The sequence below is a fragment of the Protobothrops mucrosquamatus genome, unplaced genomic scaffold, assembly GCF_001527695.2.
Source record: "Protobothrops mucrosquamatus isolate PMUCROS unplaced genomic scaffold, P.Mucros_1.0 scaffold135, whole genome shotgun sequence".
In the NCBI taxonomy this organism is placed as follows: domain Eukaryota; kingdom Metazoa; phylum Chordata; class Lepidosauria; order Squamata; family Viperidae; genus Protobothrops; species Protobothrops mucrosquamatus.
The window spans coordinates 332,068-358,070 of record NW_015386502.1 but is presented as its reverse complement, the minus strand read 5'-3'; the positions used below and the strand labels follow the sequence as shown (position 1 = coordinate 358,070).

Sequence of the window (26,003 nt, the reverse complement as noted above, 5' to 3'; positions counted from 1 at the left end):
CGTTAATTTTCTGCAAGCAATTTGCCTTTCTGACTAATTTAAAAAGTTCATCCACATGCTTGGACAGAACTTGAGAAAGTGAAGAGCCCATACTTACGATGATCAAGCCTATTCCAGGTGCGCAGTACAGGAGTCAGAGCAGCGCTTCCCTAGACAGAGAACACGCCGTGGAGTCCAATCACGTCGGGGTCACCAGTTGTGGGATTGCAAAATCCCGGGGTCCTGCTCCCTGCAGGACGGTGGCGACGTACGTCGGCCTAAACCAACGGGGCTCGCTTTAGGTTAGGAAACACACGGACAACATGCTTCTTCAGGTGAGATGGCAGGCAAAGACCCTGAAGCCTCTCCGTGCCTCTCTTTTATTGGTACATTAGCGTCATAAAGGGGGGGGGGTACAAAAGGACAATAGGGGGATGGTTCTTCATTGCCATACACAAAGAACAGGAAACTTAAGTCAAGGAGGTACTAATTCAAGGTAAGCTTTTCAGGAGAAATGAAACTTAAGTCAAGAAACGAAACCTAAGGCAGGCTCTTCAGGAAAAACGAAACCTGAGTCAAGGAACCAAATGGATGCAACATTTTATTAAAGGCATTGGATCAGATTTTGTGCATTTAAGTCCTATTTTCCTTATATGTTTTGAAATAATAGTTTGGGAAGAAAAATATTCTCAAATATTTCTATTTATTTGCTTAATGGTGGATCTCTGTTAAACTTACCATATCAGATGATGCTAACTGGGTTGGGTTTGATTCATTTGTAACAGAAGTCACCTGAGGAGGCACTGAAATAAAATGTCCTCCGATAAGTCTTTTGTAATGCTTTGTCAGTGACTTAATAGAGCCTCTAAGTATTATATAGAATCCTTGGCTTGCATCCACTGGAATTAAAATTAAAATAGAAACAGATCATAATTTCACATGCAGTTACAGAAAATGAACTAATATTTTTACAGCATACAGAAGTATAACAAACCTAGTTAACATATTTTCATGAAACATGTTGGAAACTCTCAATTTTCCTCTTTTGCTTTTAAAAGAAGAATGCATGATTGATTGATATCTAAATTAAACATACATGCTCCTATGACCTCTGAGATGACAAATCATCTGATCCTACAATGCCAATGACCACCAAAATGCATGTAGTTCATCTTACAAAAGTTATAGCCTGTCAAATATTTAGCTATGAAACCTCTTTTTATAATACAAGAAAATAGTGAAACACATGTACTGTCTAAGTATGGATGTCTGTTAACTGATTTTCAGCTTGTATATTTGCAACCAGCATATAGTGTGTACATTTGTTGAACCAAAGTCTCTATGAAGACACTATTGTGCCCCAGCAATTTTCCTGGAATTATCTATATTCCCAGCCTATCTGACATTTTACTTCTTAAAATAAAACTTTTTTATTTGAAACAAAATGTAGAAACTGGCAAAGTGCTGATTTCTAGCATCTCCTTTATTTCCAACAAACTTCTGAACCTACACAGCAGCCCCTAAAGCTTTGTTCTCTCTCTCTCTCTTTTTTTTTAAGGAAACAAACTTATTGGGATGATGCAGCTAGCACTTTGTGGTATGGCCCCCAGCCCAAAGAGAAGGAAGGGAAGAGGGAATGAAAGTAGTGCTTTACTATTTTATAGTAGCTGTTTTGTGATTAGAGACTTTGCAAATGAGCATAAAATGTATTCTCCAAATTCCAACTATGCCCAAAATGTATTCTCAACATTCCAACTAGTTCCCAGAGTTCCAGAACACGTTTCCCATGCACGTTCATGGTGAAAACTCTTGCTTTACTATAACAAGGAAAAATGGTCTCAAGGGAGCTAACCAGTGGTGGGATTGAAATACCTGAACAACTGGTTCTCTTACTGAATGCAGGCTTGGGCCTCTGAGTCCTAGAATGGACTTCCGGATTTAGCTACCGGTTCTGCCAAACTGGTGCGAACCACCTAAATCCTACCACTGGAGCCAACTAATGACTCTTAACAACTTCTCCCTCCCTTTTTCACAGGTTTTTCACCAAGCTGGCACCATTTCTCCTTCCCAGGAGCATTTTGCATGTGGCAGAACTGTAGAACCTCTCTATAGGTAGTTCTTGACTTATAACCATTCATTTGACAACNATAAATGCTGTAAAATAAATAAATATTAAGGAAGTTGAAATGTTCTCAGCTCCCTGAAGTTAATTCCAGATGGATGCCGCTATAAGCATCATTTTAGGAATGGAATAGAAAATTGCTTTCTTACTTTTGCCCATCTCAATATTTGCAATTTTTCCCCAATTGTAAACATATCCCTACCAGAAGAAAGAAACTAAACCCATAGAACAAATCAGGCTGATTTTTATTGTCCATCTCCAATTAAGAGATGTATTCCTGAATAGTGACCTTTCTCAGAGAAGATTGCAGTCATGCTTTTATAGCCATTTTCTCTACAGTTCACATCAGTACACTTTCAAAACAAGAAAAGACAAAAATGCAAATGTTGCTGTTGCTTAGAATGTCAAATTCATTTAAAGCCGAATTATATCTCTAATATTTTTGTATAGAGCAAGTTCTTTTCTAATAATGAATTTTCAGAATTTTAATCTTTTCCTGGGCTTAACTCGTTTACAGTGTTTATTGAACACTATTTTCTCCATCCTTTTCATTCAACTATATTATCTTATAAAGATGCAGACACTGCCATTTAACTAAAAGAGATAAAAGTAGATTATAATGACTTCAAATACTTTGACTATTTGCCTATATGTCCATATGATTAATTTCAACAAATACAAAATAAAGCTCTTTGCATAAGGTGTTCATGCATGTGGATGATAAGTTGTAGCAATGTATCAGGAACAGTCTATCTGAAGGGATCTAAAGATGTATAATTAAACCACTTATACTAAAATGAACTAATGCCATTTGCCCTCAAGGAATCCAAAACCATTGCTAATAAGAAAAAAGAAAATTCAGCAGATATGACAGTTGACTTTGAAATTTGCACAATCAAGATTATAATGCTGACAATATTGCATCCAGTTTTGGTCATCACGATGTAAAAAGGATGTTGAGACTGCAGAAAGAGTACAGAAAAGAGCAACAAAGATGATTAGGGGACTGGAGGCTAAAACATATAAGGAACGGTTGCTGGAATTGGGTATGTCTAGTTTAATGAAGAGAAGGACGAGGGGGGACATGATAGCAGTGTTCCAATATCTCAGGGGCTGCCACAAAGAAGAGGGTGTCAAGCTATTTTCCAAAGCGCCTGAAGGCAGGACAAGAAGCAACGGGTGGAAACTAAGCAAGGAGAGAAGCAACCTAGAACTAAGGAGAAATTTCCTGAATGGAGTGATCTCTCCACATATAGACAGAACTTCTGAGAAAAATATTAATTACACAAAATTTACACAAGTTTTTTTTAATTTGATGGACAATTTTGAGCTTGTTGATGCATGGATACATAAAAATGAATGTATATACTTACTTATCTGATCATATAAATTTTCTTAATTAATTAATTAAGACATGTTTTCAGATAATAATCTGGTTAGTTTAGTCTTTAAGATAGCAGTTAAATGCTGTTACAGAAGGAAGCAATATTGGAGGTCTATAAAAATAAATTTATGATTATTTTTATGAAAATAATCTTAAGTTACAAATGTAAAAATGATTTGGAACACAAGCAAAGATTTCATGAGAGATTACTTTATACAACATATTAGTGAACTCCAAAAGAAGGCATATGAGAAAATACAAGCTATTTTGATTTAGAAAAAAGAAGCATAAAAAAGGCAAATATTTTTCAACAAATTAAGCTTGAGGAACAGTTATCAATTTTAACACTAAGAGAAATATACATATAAATATATTATGCAAAACAAAAGATTTGAGTTTGCAAATAAACCAATTTTCATAATTTGGCATACAAATTATGAAAAGAATATTGAAACTATAGGAGAGAGATACTGTAATAACAGACAATATGTGCATGCAAAAAATATTTCATCAATTTTACCCCAATTTATACAAAGGAAAAGAAATTTCCCTGGAGAAAATAGCTGAATATTTAAAGAAACAGAATTTATTGAAGATTACAGAAAAACAAACAGATTATGAATGGACCTATAACATATAAGGGAAGTTTGTAAAGCTATAAAAAAGACTAAAACAGGATAAAAAATATCTGGTCCATATTGCTTGGACTAGATGGATTACTGGCATCTTACTATAAATACTTTGTGAATTAACTTTTGCAATCTTTACAAAATATAATGAATTCCATTTTACAGAGGGAAAAGATGCCATAAAGGTGGAAGGAGGCTAATATAACTTTAAAGGACAATATTTGACTTCAACAAGAAACTATCAACTGATATCATTGTTGAAACATAATTATACATTTTTTACAATGATTGTGGTTGAAAGGTTCAAAATAATTTTGCAAGAATTTCTCCATGAAGATCAATGGAATTTTTTACCTTAAGGAATAACATTATAAATGGGTTAGATATTTTGGCCTATTTGGAGCAACAATGAAAGCCATGTTGTGCTGATTTTCTTAGACACAGAGAAGGCCTTTGACTTGGTCTTTCCTTTTAAAGTTTTGGAAGGTATTGATTTTGGAGAGAATGCTACTAAATGGATAAGAGCAAAAGGGCAAATAATTGTCAATGCAATCTAACGTAACCCTGTGGGATACAAAAAGGGACAAGAAAGGAATGCTTGTTGTCTCCTGTCCTGTTTATTTTTAGTTGAGTTTTAGTGTAAGTCATTTGGTGCAAAAAAAGGTAGAAGATTTTAGGTTCAAATGCATATACTGATTCAGAGGATTTAAAATGTTAATATATATCTGAAACCAGAACTTTTCTTCTTGGGGCTTATTGCCAGATCTTTCCATCTTAGTGCTACAGCAATCTTGCTGTGGTTATCATATACAAAAACAAAGATCTATGACTTTTTTTTTCTAACTGAGGTGGGGATTAGCTTGGAATTCCATATGATATAGAATTCCCTTCATCTATTTCAAGAGGTGACTAAGGCTTAACCAAACAAAAGAAAAATTGGAGATGATAATTCCTCCTCTAAAAATTGCATTATATTAAAGTATTTTCAGATTGTTTGGAAAGGCTGTAATCAAGAGGGCCCAGCTAATCATCTCTGATGGCAGTACTATTTTGTTATTTAGTTTTGTTTTAAAAATTCAGGAAATTAGAATAATTACACAATAGTCTTCAATAAACGGTGTTAGTATAGTTTTATTATCAATTTTTCCAGCACATATAAAATGGTGCAATTAAAGAAAGTAATTCAATTGTTGTTGTTAGTGCCAAAATATTTTTTTCTTCTGTCCAGTCATGTCTAATTCTCAGAAAATGCCTGGACAAGTCCTTACAGTTTTCTTGGAAAGGTTATTCAGAAGTCGTTTGCCATTGCCTCCTTTCTAGGGTTGAGAGAAACTGACTGGCCCAAGGTCATCCAACTGACTTTGTGCCTAAAATGGGATTAGAGCTCATGGTCTCCTGGGTCCTAGCCTCAATTACTACACCAGAATTAATGCCAGAATTAATGTAGCAAAATATTGCAAAACTAAATTACATTTATTTTTCAATCAGTAGTATTCATAAGGTCCTATAGAAAGGTGCATTTGCTTTACAGTTACAATAGATGCACACTAGCACGCTCAGATATACATTTTTCCCTGGGATGCATAGATTGATAATAATACAATGAAGTCTTTAACTAAATATATTTTATAGCAAGTGATAACATCTATCACACACACACAAAAATACCAGACAACATTCTCCCAACTTTATCATGCCAATCAGGTTAATTTAGCTCACTGTGGATGATGGGAGAGAGATAGCAGTTTCTACATTACACCATTCTCCAAGAGTTTTTGCAAATAATCTTAGAGCAGGGCAGTTTCATAAAACCAAGTTGTTGTTTTTTTACCATGCTATAATAAATTGAGCTAAAAGGCATTCACTAGTTGCTGACACTGAATATGCAATGAATCGTCTGTATTAGAAATTTCCAGAACTAAACCAAGTCACCATTCGTTCTGAGTGTACACATCCTACGTTAAGGGCCAACAAACTATTGTTAACTCTCAATCCCATCTAGCTTGGCCATGGCAGTTGTAATACAACATGCCAGGACTTTATATGATGAGCTACCAAAAAAGAACCTTTGTACTTATTGGAAATAAGTATTCTCAGATCTGGACTAACCCCAGACCTTCCACAGCACGATCCATTGGATCTCCCCAATTAAGACTAGGAAATTATAAAAATTATTATGGTTGGTTGCATAGTCAGCCTGATGTTTAGACTAGAGCTGTCATCTTATTCATTTCACATCTTTCCAAGGTTGATGTTATAGTTCCTAGTGACTTTAGGAATACAAGCTAGCTGTACGCAGTGGTGAGATTCAAATATGTGAACAACCAGTTCTCTGTGTGGATGCCGCTTCTGGGCCTGGGCAACAAAAAATTAGCTACCGGTTCTGCTGAAGTGATGTGAACCAGCTGAATTTCACCACTGGCTGTATGACTTTGAGCCAGTCATTCTCTCTCTCTCTCTCTCTCTCTCTCTCTCTCTCTCTCTCTCTCTCTCTCTCTCTCTCTCTCTCTCTCTCTCTCTCTCTCTCTCTCTCTCTCTCTCTCACACACACACACACACACACACACAATTAGGAAGAAGGCAATACCAAACCACTTCTAAAAATGCTGCCATGAACATTGCATGGACTTTTCCATGTGATTTCCAGGAGTCAAGACTGACTTGGAAGCACATATGCACCTGTCACACAAACACACACCCCAAGTTTGCACTAGCCCTACACAGAATTCAAGTGATATATTAAGGGAAGTTCAATAAGAGGTAAATGTAAAACAATACTATTAGTAAATGTGAGAGCTTGTTTGGTGACATGGTATTCTGCCTTAGACCTGTAATCCATTATGATTGATAGCCAAAGATGGCTATCAATACTGCAAGAAAAAAGGTAGTATGCTTAGAAAAATGCTTGCTGTATTCAAGCAGTTCCTTAGCCACCTAGAGGAGATGATTCTTGGATAACCAGAGAAGAAGGTCTTAAGGCCCTAGGCTAGAAACTGCAAGGCTGTGAGTCCTTGTCCTACTTTAGACTAAGTAGGGTGACCTTGAGCCAGACCTCTCTTTCAGCCCTAAGAAGGAGATAGTGGGAAACAATTCTATGAAAATGCTGCCAAGAAAACTGCAGTGACAATGGGAAACAATTCTATGAAAATGCTGCCAAGAAAACTGCAGTGACAAGTCCAGGCAGTCACCAGGAGTCTTCATTGACTTGAAGGGACAAACAAAAATGGTTTTTATTAAAGGCATTGGATCAGATTTTGTGCATTTAAGTCCTATTTTCCTTATATGTTTTGAAATAATAGTTTGGGAAGAAAAATATTCTCAAATATTTCTATTTATTTGCTTAATGGTGGATCTCTGTTAAACTTACCATATCAGATGATGCTAACTGGGTTGGATTTGATTCATTTGTAACAGAAGTCACCTGAGGAGGCACTGAAATAAAATGTCCTCCGATAAGTCTTTTGTAATGCTTTGTCAGTGACTTAATAGAGCCTCTAAGTATTATATAGAATCCTTGGCTTGCATCCACTGGAATTAAAATTAAAATAGAAACAGATCATAATTTCACATGCAGTTACAGAAAATGAACTAATATTTTTACAGCATACAGAAGTATAACAAACCTAGTTAACATATTTTCATGAAACATGTTGGAAACTCTCAATTTTCCTCTTTTGCTTTTAAAAGAAGAATGCATAATTGATTGATATCTAAATTAAACATACATGCTACTATGACCTCTGAGATGACAAATCTTCTGATCCTACAATGCCAATGACCACCAAAATGCATGTAGTTCATCTTACAAAAGTTATAGCCTGTCAAATATTTAGCTATGAAACCCTCTTTTTATAATACAAGAAAATAGTGAAACACATGTACAGTCTAAGTATGTATGTCTGTTAACTGATTTTCAGCTTGTATATTTGCAACCAGCATATAGTGTGTACATTTGTTGAACCAAAGTCTCTATGAAGACACTATTGTGCCCCAGCAATTTTCCTGGAATCATCTATATTCCCAGTCTATCTGACATTTTACTTCTTAAAATAAAACTTTTTTATTTGAAACAAAATGTAGAAACTGGCAAAGTGCTGATTTCTAGCATCTCCTTTATTTCCAACAAACTTCTGAACCTGCACAGCAGCCCCTAAAGCTTTGTTCTCTCTCTCTCTCTCTTTTTTAAGGAAACAAACTTATTGGGATGATGCAGCTAGCACTTTGTGGTATGGCCCCCAGCCCAAAGAGAAGAAAGGGAAGAGGGAATGAAAGTAGTGCTTTACTATTTTATAGTAGCTGTTTTGTGATTAGAGACTTTGCAAATGAGCATAAAATGTATTCTCCAAATTCCAACTATGCCCAAAATGTATTCTCAACATTCCAACTAGTTCCCAGAGTTCCAGAACACGTTTCCCATGCACGTTCATGGTGAAAACTCTTGCTTTACTATAACAAGGAAAAATGGTCTCAAGGGAGCTAACCAGTGGTGGGATTGAAATACCTGAACAACTGGTTCTCTTACTGAATGCAGGCTTGGGCCTCTGAGTCCTAGAATGGACTTCCGGATTTAGCTACTCCAAGACGGTTTGACCACGCTTGGTGGATTTAGGATGGTGACCTCGGTTGATTACTGAGAATTGTTGAAGAGGGAGGGAAAAAGTGTCCAAAAAGTGGTTCGACCGTGGTAAAGAGGAAGGGTCCTCGTAAAACGTACACCGTCTTGACATCTTGGAGAGATATCCATCAAGAACTGAATATTGGTAAGTAAACTGTTGTGTTCAAAGTTATAATGGCACTGAAAAAAAAGTGACTTACAACCAGTCTTCATACTTACAACTGTCATAGCATCCCCACAGTCATGTCAGGTGCTTGGCAACTGGGATGTGTCTGAAACAGTTGTAGTGTTCTGAGGTCTCATGATTGTCATTAGAGACTTTCCCAGCAGGCTTCTGATAGGCAAAATCAATAGGTAAAGCCAGATTTGCTTATCAACTGCATTATTTGTTAAACAACTGCAGCAAAAAATGTCATCAAATCAGATGTGACTCATTTAACAACTGCACTGCTTAAGGACAAATGTTTCAGTTCTAATTTTAGTCATAAGTCAAGGACTACCTTTATCAAAGTCAAAATCCTATTTTTTTTTTCAAAATACTATCCTTCTACCCTTTCATTTAATTTTGACCAGGCACAACTCCAAAATGACCAAGCCACAAGGCAAAACAAGATCATTTTTATTATACATGGATTCTTCATAGTTGAGCACATATAATGTCCAATTTAATTAATGGAATGTAAGAAAATGATCTTGAAAATCTTAAAGTCCAAGACCCTGTATAGAACTTTTTTCTGCCCTTCAAACTTCCATATATCTTGGGGGAAGGGGGGGAGAGTGAACTAGTAAATAGGTTTTTAGTCATATTTACAATGCAATTTAAAACTACTGTCAATTATGGAGCAACATTTTGCAGATATTTTCCATCTGTTTTCAAAGAGATTCAGAAAGCATTAAACTAAGAAAAATTGGTGTTTTCAATCTCACACAATTGTCAAAACCACCATTAAACAAAACTCAGACTAAAAACAATTATTGAATAGGAAGGTCTTTCTATAAGCAAGAAAAGTGGGAGCTGAGGGCAATTCCCAAGGAAGTACATTCTGTACCTTGGAAGTTAGATGACTGCAGGGTGGTTAAAAAAGTCAAGATGACAGCATCCCAAGCTCAGTCTATTTTTTTATGTACCTCACTCTCTTTAGTGTGCAAGATGAATGGGTCTGAGAAGGGTCCTCACGTCTTTAATGTACAAGTATTTCAAAGCATATAAATCAAGTGGTTTTTATTTTATTTTAAAGAGGTGGACATTTTGTTTTACAAACTGTTAGAGGACATTCTCCATTTGAAGATGTGGGTTTGATTGACCATCTGCTTTACATACAAATGACCACCAACCTTACAGACAGAATAGGCACAAAGCCTTCTTCAACATGGTAAATTATATTCCTTTTTACAGAAATTATTATAATTATGCATACTTTTTCTCTACACATATCAATTAGCACTAGAAAAGTTTAGATAAATCTCAACTATCCCATTTCCTTTTTCTTGATGCTGCTTTTTCATTTTTCTGGTAAAATAATCAGTGGTTACTTTAAACACACCCAAGCAGGCTCCATGCTACCATTATATTTATCAGCATAGTTTGTTCTTTCACAGATGTGAAAGGTTCATCTTAAACTCTTCATAGTAGAACACACAAAGACATGCTTATATTTGCTACTATTGCTAAGCAGTGGAAATCTTAAGAGTAACAAGGACATGTCAGTAGTAAAGTGAGCAATGTTAAAACTGTATTCTTAATTCCATCCATGTGAGAGGGTTTTAGAGAATCAGTTTGATGTAGTGGTTAAAGTGTTAGGTTAGTCTAGTCTTGCCTTAGGCTGAAACCAGTTGGTGATCTTGGGCCAGTCAATCTCTTTCTCAGTCCTAGGAATAAAGCTATGGGCAATCAGTTCTGAAAAAAAAACCTTGCCAAGAAAACTTGTCCAAGCAGTCACCAGGAGTCAAGACTGACTCGAAGGAACACACACATACACACACGAATTTAGATTCAGCAGTGACATTAAGGATGTCTGCCAGGGGGCATAGGGGAAGAAAAGGCAAAGAAGGCAAGTGCATCTGGACACAAATACCATGACTTATATATCTGTGTCAGATATCAGTATGTAAGTATCTAAAAGCTGGTGTTGGTTCATGTTGGTTCATGACATCCCTGTGTACATGTCATGTATGTCTTATTCTGCATGATATTAGACCTGTCAAGCATATGGATGTTTGATATGAATGTACATTTGATTTAATGTATGTGAAGTCTTTGCAATACATTTTTTTAAAAAAATAAAATTGTTATTATTGTATAGTTATATGAGGAAGGAACCATTAATAGAAGTAACATCACTACTTTTCATATCTCTAGTCCCCCTCGACTTGCTTATATAAAATGATCTTGGGAGATTAAAGACACATCAGGCATGCATTATTTTTGTAGTCAGTTGCACTTAGGAAAAAGTCAATCTTGTGTTTATTTTTAGCCTGCCAAATCAGATGAGATTGAAATATTGCTTTACAGGTTCAAAGGACTGGAAAAGATTGCACATTGATGCAGAGCTGCTTTTTCTTTAAAAGTATAATGTGGCAGTCTGAATCCTTAAGATTACCTTTTATCTTGTTTGCACATTAATGCTCAACAATTTTAGATCTCATTCTATGCCACCATATTGCAGGTTTGACTGAATATATTAAATCAATAGAGCATCTAATCCAACACAACTGTCCTGGTAGTCAAGATAGTAAACAAGATTTGGATAAAGTTGTTTTGCCAGTTTTCACCCCAATCATTCTAATTACAAGCTTTGACCTTAAAATTGTCCTTTTCATTGTCTTAATTTATGCTAATGTAATTCCTGTCTGCTCAGATTACATTTTAGTCTGTCTATTAATAACATGTCCTTCATTTACAATATTCTTCTTAGTTGGTTATATTTGTATTTCAAAGGATTAACACAATAGTTAACTCGTGCTAATGAACATATTTGATTGATTCAAATAATATTATTTGAATCTTCGTTTCTCAATTTTTGCTAACTTTTTAAAAAAGATAACATGAAAGTCCTAGCTGGAACTCTATGTTTTATCAAAAATAGAATTATTCTGAATGGCCTTTTGGTGAACTGAAACAAATGACCATTGAAATGAATTTTCATAATGTATGAAATTTAGAGTAGGTTCACTTTATTTTTCTACATCAATGTTGAATTCAGTCTGAAAGGAGGAAGGTTGGATGAAATTCCCCTTGTCTGTATATTACTCACTATTGTTACGATAGCCCATTCATGAGCTTCATTCTTTGGATCCAACTACTGTCATCTCCAAGAGAAGGAAAAAAAAGAAAATCAGATAATCAAAACTAAAGTTCTCATCTCCTTTTTCTGACCTCAAGGGAGGTCACTTATTTGAGGCAGCTGATTGGGGGAAGCTGTGGGGATATAGAGTAAACTCAACTCTGTTTTGTGGGTGTGTACACATCATGCTTCTCCAGAGGATGAGTGTTACTTACATGAAGGTAATCTGTGTGGAAGCTAGGACTTTCCTAAGTCTTTGGGCAGATGCCAAGTTCAATCTGCACAGATGCCAGTTGAATTAGGAGAGACTGTCATGTGCTCATACAATTCTGATTGGATCCTTCAAAGACTGGTTAAAACTAATTTGTGAGGCATTTTGAAAATAACATTATTTGACATCATGGTAACTAAATGCTGCTTTTCAGGTATATACTCAAAATGTATCATATATACCAGAACACTTTTAAATCTGATTTCCAGTCTTTATTGGAAGACAATTGGCTATGGAGATCTTGTTATCTGACTTCCTGCAGGAAACAGGGGCTGTTTGAGTCTATGGATCCTGCTAATCTCTTGGCAGTTTGTGACACTATCAGCCTCAGCATATTCCAGGATTGTGGTTGTAAATTAAAGATTGGAAGAAGTATGCTGTGGTAGTTCAACTTCTATATGCTGGTTTGGCCCTATACTGGTGACCATTATTTTGTCTCTAGAACTTTTTAACCTATATATAAAGCCACTGTGGCTGGTTAACAGATGTTCTGGATGTGTTATCATTTCATTTTATGTAGAATCAATATTAGATGCACCTTCAACATATTTGAGAGTGTCATGTAAGGAAGAATCAAAAGTCAGAAAGAAAAAGGAGGATTCGTATAAGGGATGTGAAAGAAGGACAAAAGTTACAATGTTAAAGCAGATTATTTAATAACAAAAGATTCCACTTTTAGCACTTGAAAGAAAAATGCATAATCTAATGGTAAAAAATGACCACCATATCTGCGTTTCTCATTAAAAGTCTTTTCACATCTATCTTTCTAGAAGAATAATGACATTTTACTTTCCATTATAGAACAGGAGGAAGGAAATAAACTTGAGCACTAGAGTAGAGATGAAAGGCAATGTCAATGGAACAAGAGAAAAATAAAAGATACCCCCAAAGTGGAATACATTTTTCAAACGTAATCTTGCATTAGAAAGTTATTTGCAAAAATTGTCTGCCATAGGGAGGAAAAAGTAATTACACAACTAATCTAATAAAATAGATTGGTTCAGTGCTTAGTGTAGCTTTGGTTTTATAATAAAACTGGACTACAAGTTCCACCATCTCTTATTTTGACTTATACTAGCTGGTACCTCTGTTCCTTCAAGAGGTAACCACTCTATGTTTACCTACCTGTACTTCCCTTCACCCAGTATTCTCTTAGAACTACTTTGCTGATTTCCTTAATCTGTTCTTCAGATAGTTGCTCACTGATATCAGGAATGACTTTCATTATTTTATAGACAGTCTCATGTTCTTCTTCAGTTCTTAGAATAGGTCTGCAGGAAAAAACATACATAAAAAATAATAGCACTCCTCTTGTGCTATAGTTGCATAGATGAAAGAATTTGCCCAGATCAGGAAACTTTAAACTAGGTACCAAGAACTTGTGTCACTTACTAAGCTCACAATTCATAGCTGCACCAGCTAGAGTGAGGGATACTAACAATAAAAATTCAGCAGCATAAGGAAGGCTGTATATTCCTCATCTTGTTTTCTAGAGGTTAGTAAGGAATGAAAATATCTGCGTGTGTATTAGGAGAACTTGATTTGAATGGGGCCAATGTTTAGTTGAGGCATTCTAATTTAATAAACTGGTGTGAGGGGAGAATTAAGTGGTACCTAATTTATTTTTAATTATTTACATCTTTCTACCATGGGTTCTGCAGAGGCTAACTGTTCTGACATCTAAGAAATACCATTGCTATCATGTCTGAGAACAAAGTGCTACTAAAACTTTATTTTATTCCTTATTTCCCCACACACTATGACAGGGATTTACTATTTTAATACAAGACTTTCACTGGACTCAAATTGTAGCCTGCCTTGGGTAAATATCAGTAACGGCAGTTGTAATCATCCTAGTAACAATAATGTATAAAGTAAATATAACAATTGTTTGCTAAATGATTCAGTAATTGCAATAATAATGTAGTATGTCAGGCAGAGAGAAAAAGGGAGATGAGAGATTAAGTGGGGGGGGGTTTCTTTAAAAAATTGCAATCCCCCTATTGTACTATTTTGTTATATTGTGGCAAGTCATTTAGTCTAACCCTGTCATTCAGGTTTGCAAGTCCCCTCCCCCCTTTTTAAGTAGCTTTAATAAGTACAATTTAAAGCATTGCAGATGCTTTGAGCTGTTACTGAAAAGCAGGCTAGAAATGCATATATTTATCCTCCAAATCATTCTCAAGCTACCTCCACCACAGAATCCCCAAGTGTGATTTTATACAGCTGAATACAAACCTGGAATACCACTGGGTGATCGTGAGTAGGAAAATAGATAGTCAAAAAGTCACATACCATTTCTTTCCAATCCACCCTTATCACAAAACCAAAATCCCCTTCCCCCTTTTTTTAATGAAAAAAGATGTAGAAATTTGTGCCTGATAAAATGTCATACCAGTATGTGGCACCTCTTTTTGACAAAGAGAGAAATTGCACCAAAGAAACAATGGAATTCATAATTTACAGTATGTGTGCTTAAAGATGCAACAAATTGAGCCTCTTTGGAAACAATATCATTCAGTAATCAATATGGATGCCAGCAGCCATCAATGCTCAGCTTTCTCACATGCTTATGTTATGGGTATACATATCTAGTTGAGAGATTGGAAGAACAAAGATTCAGGTTGCTAGTAAAAATCTTCCATTTTGTCTAAAAAAAAAACCTTGTTTCAAGCAGAATAATATCAAAATGAAAAAAAAAGTATAGCATAGCAATTTAGTGTTCCAAATTATAGTATTTAAGGCTTTAAACTGGACATTTCTCCAAGAATTCAAAGGAACAGTTTGTACAGTCCACAGTTGCCAAAAAAAAGCAGCTTTTGCCACTGTTAATTATAAGCGATTGAAATGCCACAATGCTTTGCAATTATAGGATATACAACACAAACATGGATTCCACATCACCTGAGGTTCTGAATGCCAGAGGCTAAGCTGGTATTCATATCTATAGATGCAACAACTAAAGTGGTGAGAAATGTTGGTGACAATAATAGAATTTCAACTATAGAATCCTTTTGCAATTCAACAGCAGTTCCAGAGGATTTAGTTCACTCAAATCACTTCTAACTGAAGTGGGGTAAAATTACATATCTCTGTCAGAATGGAGGATATGTAACCAGTATTTCTGGAAGACATAGTATCAACTTTAGAATGAGCATGGCTGCAGCCATTTTTTCCTTCTCATTTCTTGTTGACACATAGCATTGAGGGAGGGGGGCTGCCAGGTGTTGCACTAGACAAAACAGACTTTCTCTCTCGGACTTTCTCTCATGGGAACCAAGGTCATTGGCTACTCCGGAGACTGCACGCTGGGTGTTTCATGAAAAGCCCACCAACAAGCTGTATGGGGAAACGTAGTTGCTTGCATAGCCTTAGGGGTGGGATTTCTTAACTTTGTATTGGGGAATTGTGCATCTCTTCAGACTTTGTTTCACTTTTGAAGTGCCGATTACTTATTTTATCAATAAACATGTTCTTTGAGGAATTTGCAAGCCTCAGAGTTCTGCTTTATTTGTCTCTGTCTATTGGAACCATGACACATAGATCAGTGTTACTCAACCTTGGCTGCTTAAAGATCTGTGGACTTCAGCTCCCAAAATTCCCTAGCCATCTTTACTGAACAGCTTCAAATTGCCAAGGTTGAGAAATACTAAAGTAGATTAACAGACATTGATTCCAGAATTCCAGAATTATTGTCCTAAAGTCTCCGTGGTGAACTGGAAGTATATCAGCAACAAACTACAAATGATGTTTACTTCCATCATTGCAATTATCAGTTTAACTCGTGTGTTTTTTTTTAAAAAAAGCTGTGCTATTGTTGCTTACTGACATCTAAAATATATCTTTCTTTTCCTACATCAACTAGACTGAAAGGGAAATTATAAATGCTAAGAGGCAGGGTAACCAGACATCCCACCTACCCAGCCACCACCTGGTTATAATCTATTGAAAACAAAAATTGAACTTGGTTCTTTACAATCCTACTTTAATATTTAAATAAGATCAGGCTTATGGAAGAAAGAAGCTCCAGATAAGCTGTTCTTTGATTTAGTTGTTTATCCACCTATGGGATTCTGGCAACACAGACATGGAAGGTATATTTGGGGGATTAGTAATTTTGGAGCACTAGGGGATTTGATACCTAGAGCAGTTTTTCTCAAACTCTGCAACTTTAAGATGGGTGGCCTTCAATTCTCAGAATTCTGGTTGAGGAATTGTGGGAATTGAAGTCCATACCTCTTACAGTTGCTGAAGTTGAGAAACACTGCTTTTTAAAGTATCCTACTCCTCAGTGCCATATATTGCTCCAGATTGATTCCAGGTGACTCAGAGTTTCTGAGATAATTCAGCCAAAACCAAAATTACCAAGGAAGATTTTAATTTCTTCAGCAAAGCCATTAAAGAGATAATCTCATAAAGGGCATCCCAATTCACTCAAATGCCCTAATATCCTCCTCCTCCTCGAAATATAGCAATTTATACAGATATAGATATATCAAATATAGCAATTAGATGGCAAAAATCTAATCTTCTGGCATTTTATCCTCAGATAAACAGCAGGATGTTGTTAGTTACTGAACTGTCAACAAAAGTGTGAAGTAGCAAAGTAGTCATATACCAAATATCATCTAAACAAGGAATCTGGCCAATTAATTCTGTTATGGAAGTCTTGTCTTAGTATTTGAAAGCTGTGGGGGATTGGGTTAAGAAAAACAGGCTTCAGATGAACTTCGGCAAAACTGAATGACTTTGGGTTTTGTGACTTCCAGATCTGGGAATTTATCATTTTTGCTCCTGGAAAGGGTTGATTGTCTCAAATAGACTTTGCGCAGAATCTAGGATCTTTCTGGACTCACAACTCCTGCTCAAAGAGCAGGTAGCAATCATGGCCTAAAAAACCTTTACATAAATTGTGCAACAGTTGCATTTGTCCTGGACTGGGAGGCTCTCTATTACCCAGAGTTACATCTGTGAGATGGGCAACTATATATTATGAACAATAATCTCATTGATTATTGGTATTTATTTTTAACACTTTATTTTGTATATGAACAGATAGTGACATTCTATATGTAATATTTTAATAGAAAGGAATGCCGGTTGAAATGTGTATCCATGAAATGAAGGCATTTATATAATATGATAACCAAGTGGAAATAATTTAAAGTGAAAATGAAGGAAACATTTTGTAAAATTAAAGTGAACTATAAAATAACTCAAACTACACTAAGATATAAAAATCTACTAAACTCCATGTTTTTATTAAAATATAGAATAAAATATTCATGAATACGGTTTAAAATGCCAGCATACATTTTTATTGCAATATTATACAATTATATTTGACTCTAAATGGTTGGTGAGGTATTAAAAATCTCTAGCTTTGCAGCAATAGAATATGTGCTGAGCCATAAAACCATGTTAAACATCTGATCTAAATTGTATTTGACTAGTACACTTTGGAAACTGTCAACTATTATTCACACATTAGTGGTGGTTTGAATGGTATTAGGCTTGACTCCATAAGTATGCAGTAATGACATTTTAGATTTTTCCTGGTTGTGGGAAGAGATTCGTGCAGCTCAGCCTGCAATGTAAGTTCAATGGGTTTGCTTCCAAATGAGTATTCACACCTTTGCACAATCATAATACAAACATAGGCATTTTTATTTCTTCTTCTTCTTGTGCCTTATCTGTTATCAGACATTGGCAATCATGTTGGCAATCCTGTTTTTATCAGCAGCTGCATGAAAAAGTGCTGCTGAGTTTTGTCCAAACCAGTCCCTTAGATTTTGAAGCCATGATATTCTTCTTCTGCCTGGACCTCATTTGCCTTCAATCTTTCCCTGGAGGATTAAATGGAGTATGCCGTATTTTTCTGGGTGTCGCATCACATGTCCAAAATATTCTAATTTTAGTTTTTTAACTGTTTTGATGATTTCCCTTGGCTTTCCCAGGCGGCTTATCACCTCCTCATTTCTGATCTTGTCAACCCAGCTTATACATAACAGCCGCCTGTAAATCCATTTTTATTTACAAGATTAAAACTATACAGGAATGTATAAGCCACTTCTTAAGATGAAACCTTAAGAAAACAATATACACAAAAAAATCCTACTGTATGATAATTTTAAAAGATACAGGAGATGTGTGCAAAAGAGGCATGTTTCAGATCACAACAGACAAGAAATATTTATCTGTGTATATTCAATCAGTCTTCAATCTGTATATATTCAATTAATATTCAATCAGTGTTGCTGAATGCTTTACAAAAGGTTGCATAAAGTCAAAAAAAAGAAAGAGACTCTAAACATTAAAAGGTGACTAATTTGAGAGGGGAACAATAATTCTGTATTATTGCTGGCAGTTAGTGGGAGCCCATATCATTCTAGTTCAGAGACTGTTGAATGCTTTCCTAGGAGCCCGTAGGGTGAGGGTCATATAAACCTTAGAGGAGATAGCAATTGCAATAGCAATAGCAATAGCACTTAGACTTATATACCACTTCACAATACTTTACAGCTCTCTCTGAGTGGTTTACAGAGTCAGCATATTGCCCCCAACAATCTGGATCCTCATTTTACCGACCTGGGAAGGATAGAAGGTTGAGTCAACTTTGAGCCGGTGATACTCAAACTGCTGAACAGCTAGCAGTCGGCAGTCAGCAGAATTAGCCTGCAATACTGCATTCGAACCACTGCCCCACCATGGCTCTTGGATACTATTCCATTGGGCAAATGCAGCAACAGAGAAGGCACATCATCTTATTTGCACAAGTGGCATTATTTAAATGATGGGATCTGGAGTATACTAACCCCCTTGAATCTTTTTGGCTGGCCAGAAACAACTGAGAAACAGTCTCAAATCCAACAGAGGAATTTTGGAACCATGGCTGAACACTGTTTTTGAGAGGGCCCATGATCTCTGATCCAGATCTTAGATATTAAACATGATCACAAGAATAAAAGAGATTGTTAAACTATTCTAGGGTCAAATAATTTAAGATGTTAAAGTTTAACAGTAGAACTTTGAATTAGGCTAGAAATGCAAAGAGGCAGTTCAATTAACTTAAAAGAATGCGTCATGTTTAGAATTTTTAATCTAATGATAATCAAGATGGCTAAATTTTGCACTATCTGAAGTTTTTGCAGGGCAGAAAGAAGCAAAAGATACATTGCTCTAATCTAATTTTTAAAAGGGCTCTTAATGAGCTTAGAAGCTTGAAATCATAGAATACCCTGACAATATAGATGGTGTTGACTTTAAGTATATTCTTGAGCTACATACCTGCTCCATTAGGACCAGGAGGTCATGCAAACCAAGATACCTCCCGACCTACAATTTTATCTAAGTAAATTGCAGCTTTCCTTCCCCCCCAATCATCTCTGTAGCATAGACTGTATATTCAAAAGAGTTTTACTGCATTGCTATGATTCAAATATAGAAAAGAGTCACAGCTTAACAGAGTCCTTCAAATGACTTGAGAATCTACTATAGATTTTTCACAGAATAGTTGTAAAATAAATCCATCCATTCTATACAAAGTTCTGATAATAAATTCTATTGCGGTCTGTTATGATCATTCTGAGTACAAGGAAATTCAAAAGCCATTCAAAAAACTGCACTTTAAGGTGAAACATACCACGGACAAGAATGGAGGTGGTACACTACTCATGAAGAGATTGGGAATGTGTCCCGTTAGTCCTTCTCTGGAGAAGACTTTATGCTGAGAAAACAGAAGGAAGGAGAAGAAGAGATCCACCAGCAACAATGTGATACTCAGTTATAGAAGTGATGAGTACACCATTGGAAGTCCTAAAAGGCCAGGTCAGGGACATATTGTCATGGGAAAAAATTTACCTATGTGGTCTCAAACTGTCAACAACAATTGGATGGCACATAACCAATCAATCCATGAATCCCATTAGTCCTTACACATTTTGAACTCCAATGTATTCAGACTGAATGCCTGAAACGTTTCTTGCTATCATTAATCCAAAGCATAGGGTGCTTTGGTATACTGTATAAAGATATTCATCCAGCGGTAGGATTCAAATATGTGAACAACCAGTTCTCTGTGTGGATGCTGCTTCCGGAAGTCCATTCTGGGCCTGGGCAACAAAAAATTAGCTACCGGTTCTGCCGAACTGGTGCAAACTGGTTGAATCCCACCATTGTATTCATCCTATAGTAATCAACCTCTGCATGCCTTTCTACAGATGTGGCAGATCTCACTGATCCCTAGTAATAACGTACTCATTTATGAAATAGATGCACATATGCCATTCATTAAGAAGCATTTTATAATGCATGAACCAGGCAAATCATTTTTCCACCTATAGTCTAATTATATGTTTATTATGTTTTTTAAAAGATTGTAATGAAAGAATTCTAATCAGAAAATTCTAATTAAGTGAAAATCAGTCTCTTATTCTGCAATTTTATGATCTAAATTATTACTACTGTGTGTCATTATAAAGATTTAAAATAACCTCTCCTCTATTATGAAACAGTTCTGAAGAATTCACATTAGTTAGAAGCAGCAAAGAATAATTATTATCAGTGTAAACTGACACTAGGATTAATTTAGAAAGGTGTCGTAGTCAAGTTCCTATTGTTTTGTGACAACTATGATTACACTTCTATTTCACCTTATGTATAAGAGATTCTCAGATGATTTGCAGAGGCTATAAAAGAAATATCTCTTTTCAAATTTTGTAACCTTCTGACTTCTCCTATGTTTTTGACATCAATCTTGTGTATCACCTGGAGAATGTCTTCATAAAACCGGCAAAGTCTGTATGGCTAAAAACTGTACTTGGCTGGTTCATTTCTTTTTGCATTCATTTTATTCAAATATGGAACAAGGTGATCTTGAATCCTATATATGTTGTGAAATAATACTATTGCAAAACTTTATCACAGTTAGCTTCTTCTCTGTCCATCGCTGGCAGCATTACAATTTTCTGTTGTTTAGCAAACCTCCCAAATAAATGGCCCGAAGATAAATTTCTGTATACAGTAAATTGGCAAGAGAGGCTTTGTTCTCTCCACACTGTCAATATAATGTCAGGTTTTGTATCGTTGTTTTGGGATATAAATATAGATGTCACTAAGGTTCAGTATACTCATATAGATCATATGTCTTTAAATTACTCCTTGATAAAGAGTAGTTTGCTTGGGTGACAGATAGGGAGTCAAGTACATTGTTAAATTTTTTAACAAACAAGAAAGGAAATCTGAACAGATCTCACTCAAAAGGATGTCTTGTAAAAATCAGAACTAATTGTATACTATTCTGTGCAGCTCTCAACTCAAAATTTCTTCTGGAATTTTATTTCACTGTAGTTATAAATGCATGAAGAACAGCAGGGCAACTTCCCTGGGTCTTGATTTCTGCTTTAAGAATTTATTTATTTATGTATTAACTAGCTGTACCCGGCCATGCGTTGCTGTGGCTCAGTCTGGTTAAATGGAAAAGAAAGAAAAGAGAAAGCGCACGTTTGTAATATGTTTAATTTCACAATGCTAGCGTGTGTTGCTTTTATGTCCAACAGATGGCGCTGTTTTTTTAAAAAAAAAACATGTTTTACCTGTCACAGATGTGACATCTATATAATAGTAGTTATAAGGTATATAAAAACACGCGCGTATTCGAATTCAACGTTGTGTCAAATTTTCAAAGCAATCGGTGAAGAACTTTTGGAGATTTAAGATTTTGAACAAACGAACATTTACATTTTTATTTATATAGATATGTATAATAGATGATATTTTGTTTTCTGTAGGTAATAAGCATATCCCCAAAAGTAAGACTGAGGTTGTCTAAGAATAAATAGAATGAAAACAAGTTCATCAGGGCAAAGACCAAGTAGTCCCAACAAAACAGAGGCTGAGTTTTAAATCCATCTTCCAAAATATTAAAAGCAATATGGTCTCTGAAAACAGAGATGAGTGATCAATAGCTTATCAGCAACAAGTTGCTTTAGCTATTTTTTTCTGTGCCTTTCAAAATCCCTTTAATCACATCATGACATTTGATGACAAATCAACACTAAAATTAGCCAGAATTTCTTTCTACCCTCCAGCAATAAACTACATAAACCAAGTGAAAAGGTGCTTAAACCTACATAAAAGCAAAACATACACTTTAAGCTCCATCCCACTCTCACTAGTATGGTGTTATTATGCCATTAGTCCTCTCAGCATGTCCCCTTGTGACAAAAAAAAAGATAATAGAATGTCTCTGATACTAAAAAGTTTATAAAAATCTTTAAATGCTTGGAAAAATAAATGTACTTACATAACATAGTGTCATAAGACCTGAGAGCCTTTAAAAGAAAGTAATTTTGCAAATAGGTCGAGAAATATTTCCCACCGAAAAAGCCCTCAGCTCCAGAATGCTTCTGATCTATAGCCCAGAAATGTGTAATAAAAATATTGGCACTGCTGCTGCTCTTATAGAACTTCATAGCATCAATCTTCTGAATGTAGAATTTCCACAAAATGCTGGTGCTTTTGCTTAATCAGGAAGTTGTACAATGCTTCCTGATATCTGACCTACTAATGTAGTCCAGGGAGGAAGTATAAATCAAGGGAAAGTAAGCTGGGAAAGGTACAGAAAGGGAAAGGGGGGGGAAGGGACATAAGTAAACAAGCCCTGAAAAGTCATGGACAGAAACTCAAGGAAGTAAAAGAGGATGTGTGAAACCAAATTGAGATATTGAAGAACAACCATATTAATCTGTTAACAAATATATCAATCTACTCCTCTTATAGAAGAATGGCAAACCACTTCTAAAGTCTTGTCAAGAAAACTGCAAGGATGTATCCAGGCACTTGCCTGAGTCAACATTGATTCAAACACACACACACACACACATTCTTCATGCACCTGCCTAACACTATTTCCAATACAAAAAGAGTGTCTGTTGTTCAGGAATAATCTTGTACTTCCATGGAATCCAGAAACTAACTCAACATTCAACAACCTTCCTGTATTTTGGTCAGTCCCTTTCTTAAATCCAGGTTACAATGCTGTTTGCCTACCTGATCTTTTTCTTGACATAATGTAAACATAATAAAGATGTATAGTTTATTTTAAAGCTGTATGATTTTCTAGATTTGCAGAAAATATGGGAGGTGGGGGATGTTCCTTTCTGTGGAGAACATGCCACAACAATTTATTTTCTTCCACTTCCCTGAAACAGCACCAGAACTAACCACTTGAAAATGTTCTCTAAAAATAGCAGCTGCTATTTATGGTGATACGTGGCTATGTTCTCTATGAGCAGAATTAAATATGCAAGGGATTTCTTTGACAGAGTTCACAGGAATATGGTATTTGCGATCATCACATGTTAGGCAGGAAAGAAAACAGCACATTGCAAAAAGAAAAATACTGCATTCTGCCATAGGTATGTGTATTATAAATCTAATATGATAAAACTAATATGATTTATCTAATGATAACTATGATATGATATATCTATCATAACATAAATCTAACGATAAAACTAATATGATTTATCTAATGATAACTATGATATGATATATCTATCATAACATAAATCTAACGATAAATCTATGATATGATAAATCTAATAGGTGTCTTAGAAGGTGCACATTTGCAAATGTACCAAACAACTAAGAAAGAATTAAGAATGGGATGTTTTGGGCTTTTATGACTATTTTCTTATGCACAGTAGCTTGCTTAATAGCCCTGTTTTATTTTTGGGTATTTATTGTTTTGTTTTGTGCTTCTTACAGCACTTGTCTTCCATTCCTGCCTCCTTCTATTCTTGCTCTCTCTTGCAAGCAAAATATAGGGCTGCATGTGGCTTCTTCCTATCCTTCCAGTTTAAGCCTTCTGGGACAGCAGGGAGCCAACTAGGTCATGCTCCCTGAACACATTTAAATGTGAATTGATAGGGAAACTAGGCCAGTCTGTTCCAAAGAAACCTCAGCAAAGACCACACAACGGCTCAAGAACGAAATGCTTACTATGAATAATAAACTTCAGCATAGTAGTGCCCTGAAGGCAACCTTCATTTCCAAGCCACATTTCCAAAAATACATTGATAAATGAGAGAATTCAGAGGAGGAAGAGGCAGAGCGCTGGCCTATAATGACTAGGTTATGAAGACAGAACTGTAATACATGTATAACCAGGCTATCTGACACTAAAGGAACTTTTTGTTAAATAAATGCCTACATATTCTCACCACTGTAATCTTCTTCCAGGAAGTTGTTTCACATGACCCTTCAGTGCACTATTCCTAATTTAAAGAGACACTATCAGGACTATTTCTATTACTGGATGATGATGATGCTGTAAAAACATTCAGCAGCTGGATGTAAAGAAGATTCTAGACCAGGTTCAATAGTAATTGCATAGTTTGTTTTGTTTGTTTGTTCTTTTGCTAAGCTCAGATTTTATTATGTATGACTCAGGCCATAATTCATTCATCATTTGTCTGATTTGTTGGGGCACAGTATGTTAAGACTTTTTGGTTTGCTAACTCAGATCAGGGGTTTATAATATTAAAGTATGTGAACCTAACTTTCTTTTGATCTTGCACTCATACATGATTCTTTTTCTTTATTTTTTTATTTATTAAATGTATAGGTTACCCCAATATGTTACAACTCTGAGCTGCTTATAAAATATAACCAAAACTTCTATAAAAGGCAGAAATTATGGAAATCTGGGGGGGGGGAATACAATCATTTAAACCAGAAGGCCATACATGTATCCATACTAACCCAGCACCTGGGGATATGGTTAGATTTTAATTGAAAATTTAAATAAGGCCAGGGTGCAAGACATACATATCTCAGGGGACATGGTGTTCCAGAGGGCAGGTGTCATGACAGAAAAGATGAGTTTCCTGGGCCTCACCAGATGACATTATTTAATTGATGGGACCCAGAGCATGTTGACGTAATCACAACAATAGGAAGGGAAAAAAACAACAGGGGAAACTTAGCTTCCTACTTATTTAATTCTTTGTATCTACTTTCCTGGTTCTTCTTGATCAAGAAGAAGCATAATCTCAGATAGAGCTTGTGTGAATGGCTCCATTGTTAAGGTGAGCATTTTTTTCAGTTACGGTGGTATTTTGCTTTTTTAGGAATTTATTGCTATGGGTTTTTTATATTTGTATTTGCTATTTTCATAATTGTTTTCTTTTCGCTATTATTGCACGCTTCCTAGAGTTGCCTTTAATGAGATGGGCAGTTATATCAAGTTTATTAATTAATTAATAGAATCTTCCTTCTAATATAATGGGAACTTCTAGGAATGAATTGAGTTAGTTTTTCAGTTACCTGCTTGATTCCAAGTTACACTTTGCCTATCCTATAAGAATCAATAGTTCAGACTGGGACAGAACAGTCTAGAAATCTATATCACGTAATATAATTTGGGAAATGAAGAAAACTGAATACGGAGTGCAATACATAATAGTACATTACATGATGACACAGATGTCTTTATTAGGTAAATTGTCAATGCATGGGATTTTAATTCACCCAGATATGGAACATGAGAATAGTTGATTGAAATATACTTGTGTCTGGTTCTGGAAAGAAATTGCAATTTGAGTTATACATGTGTATCATTTAATAGGAGGAATGTGAAAATAACTTTTTTTAATAAAGTGGTACTATGTTATAATATGTCAACTAGACTTCAGAAAGTATATGAATTACATCATT

General features: G+C 35.5%; 1 protein-coding gene across 1 annotated transcript in view; it reads right to left on the bottom strand.

Moving 5' to 3' along the window:
• The window catches only part of CNBD1 (cyclic nucleotide binding domain containing 1), a 131,360-nt gene that overhangs the window by 48,503 nt on the left and 56,854 nt on the right, over positions 1-26,003 (bottom strand). Inside the window, 2 exon segments of the mRNA XM_029283559.1 lie at positions 7,482-7,642; positions 13,410-13,555. Of these exon segments, the coding sequence (XP_029139392.1) occupies positions 7,482-7,642; positions 13,410-13,555 (307 nt within the window).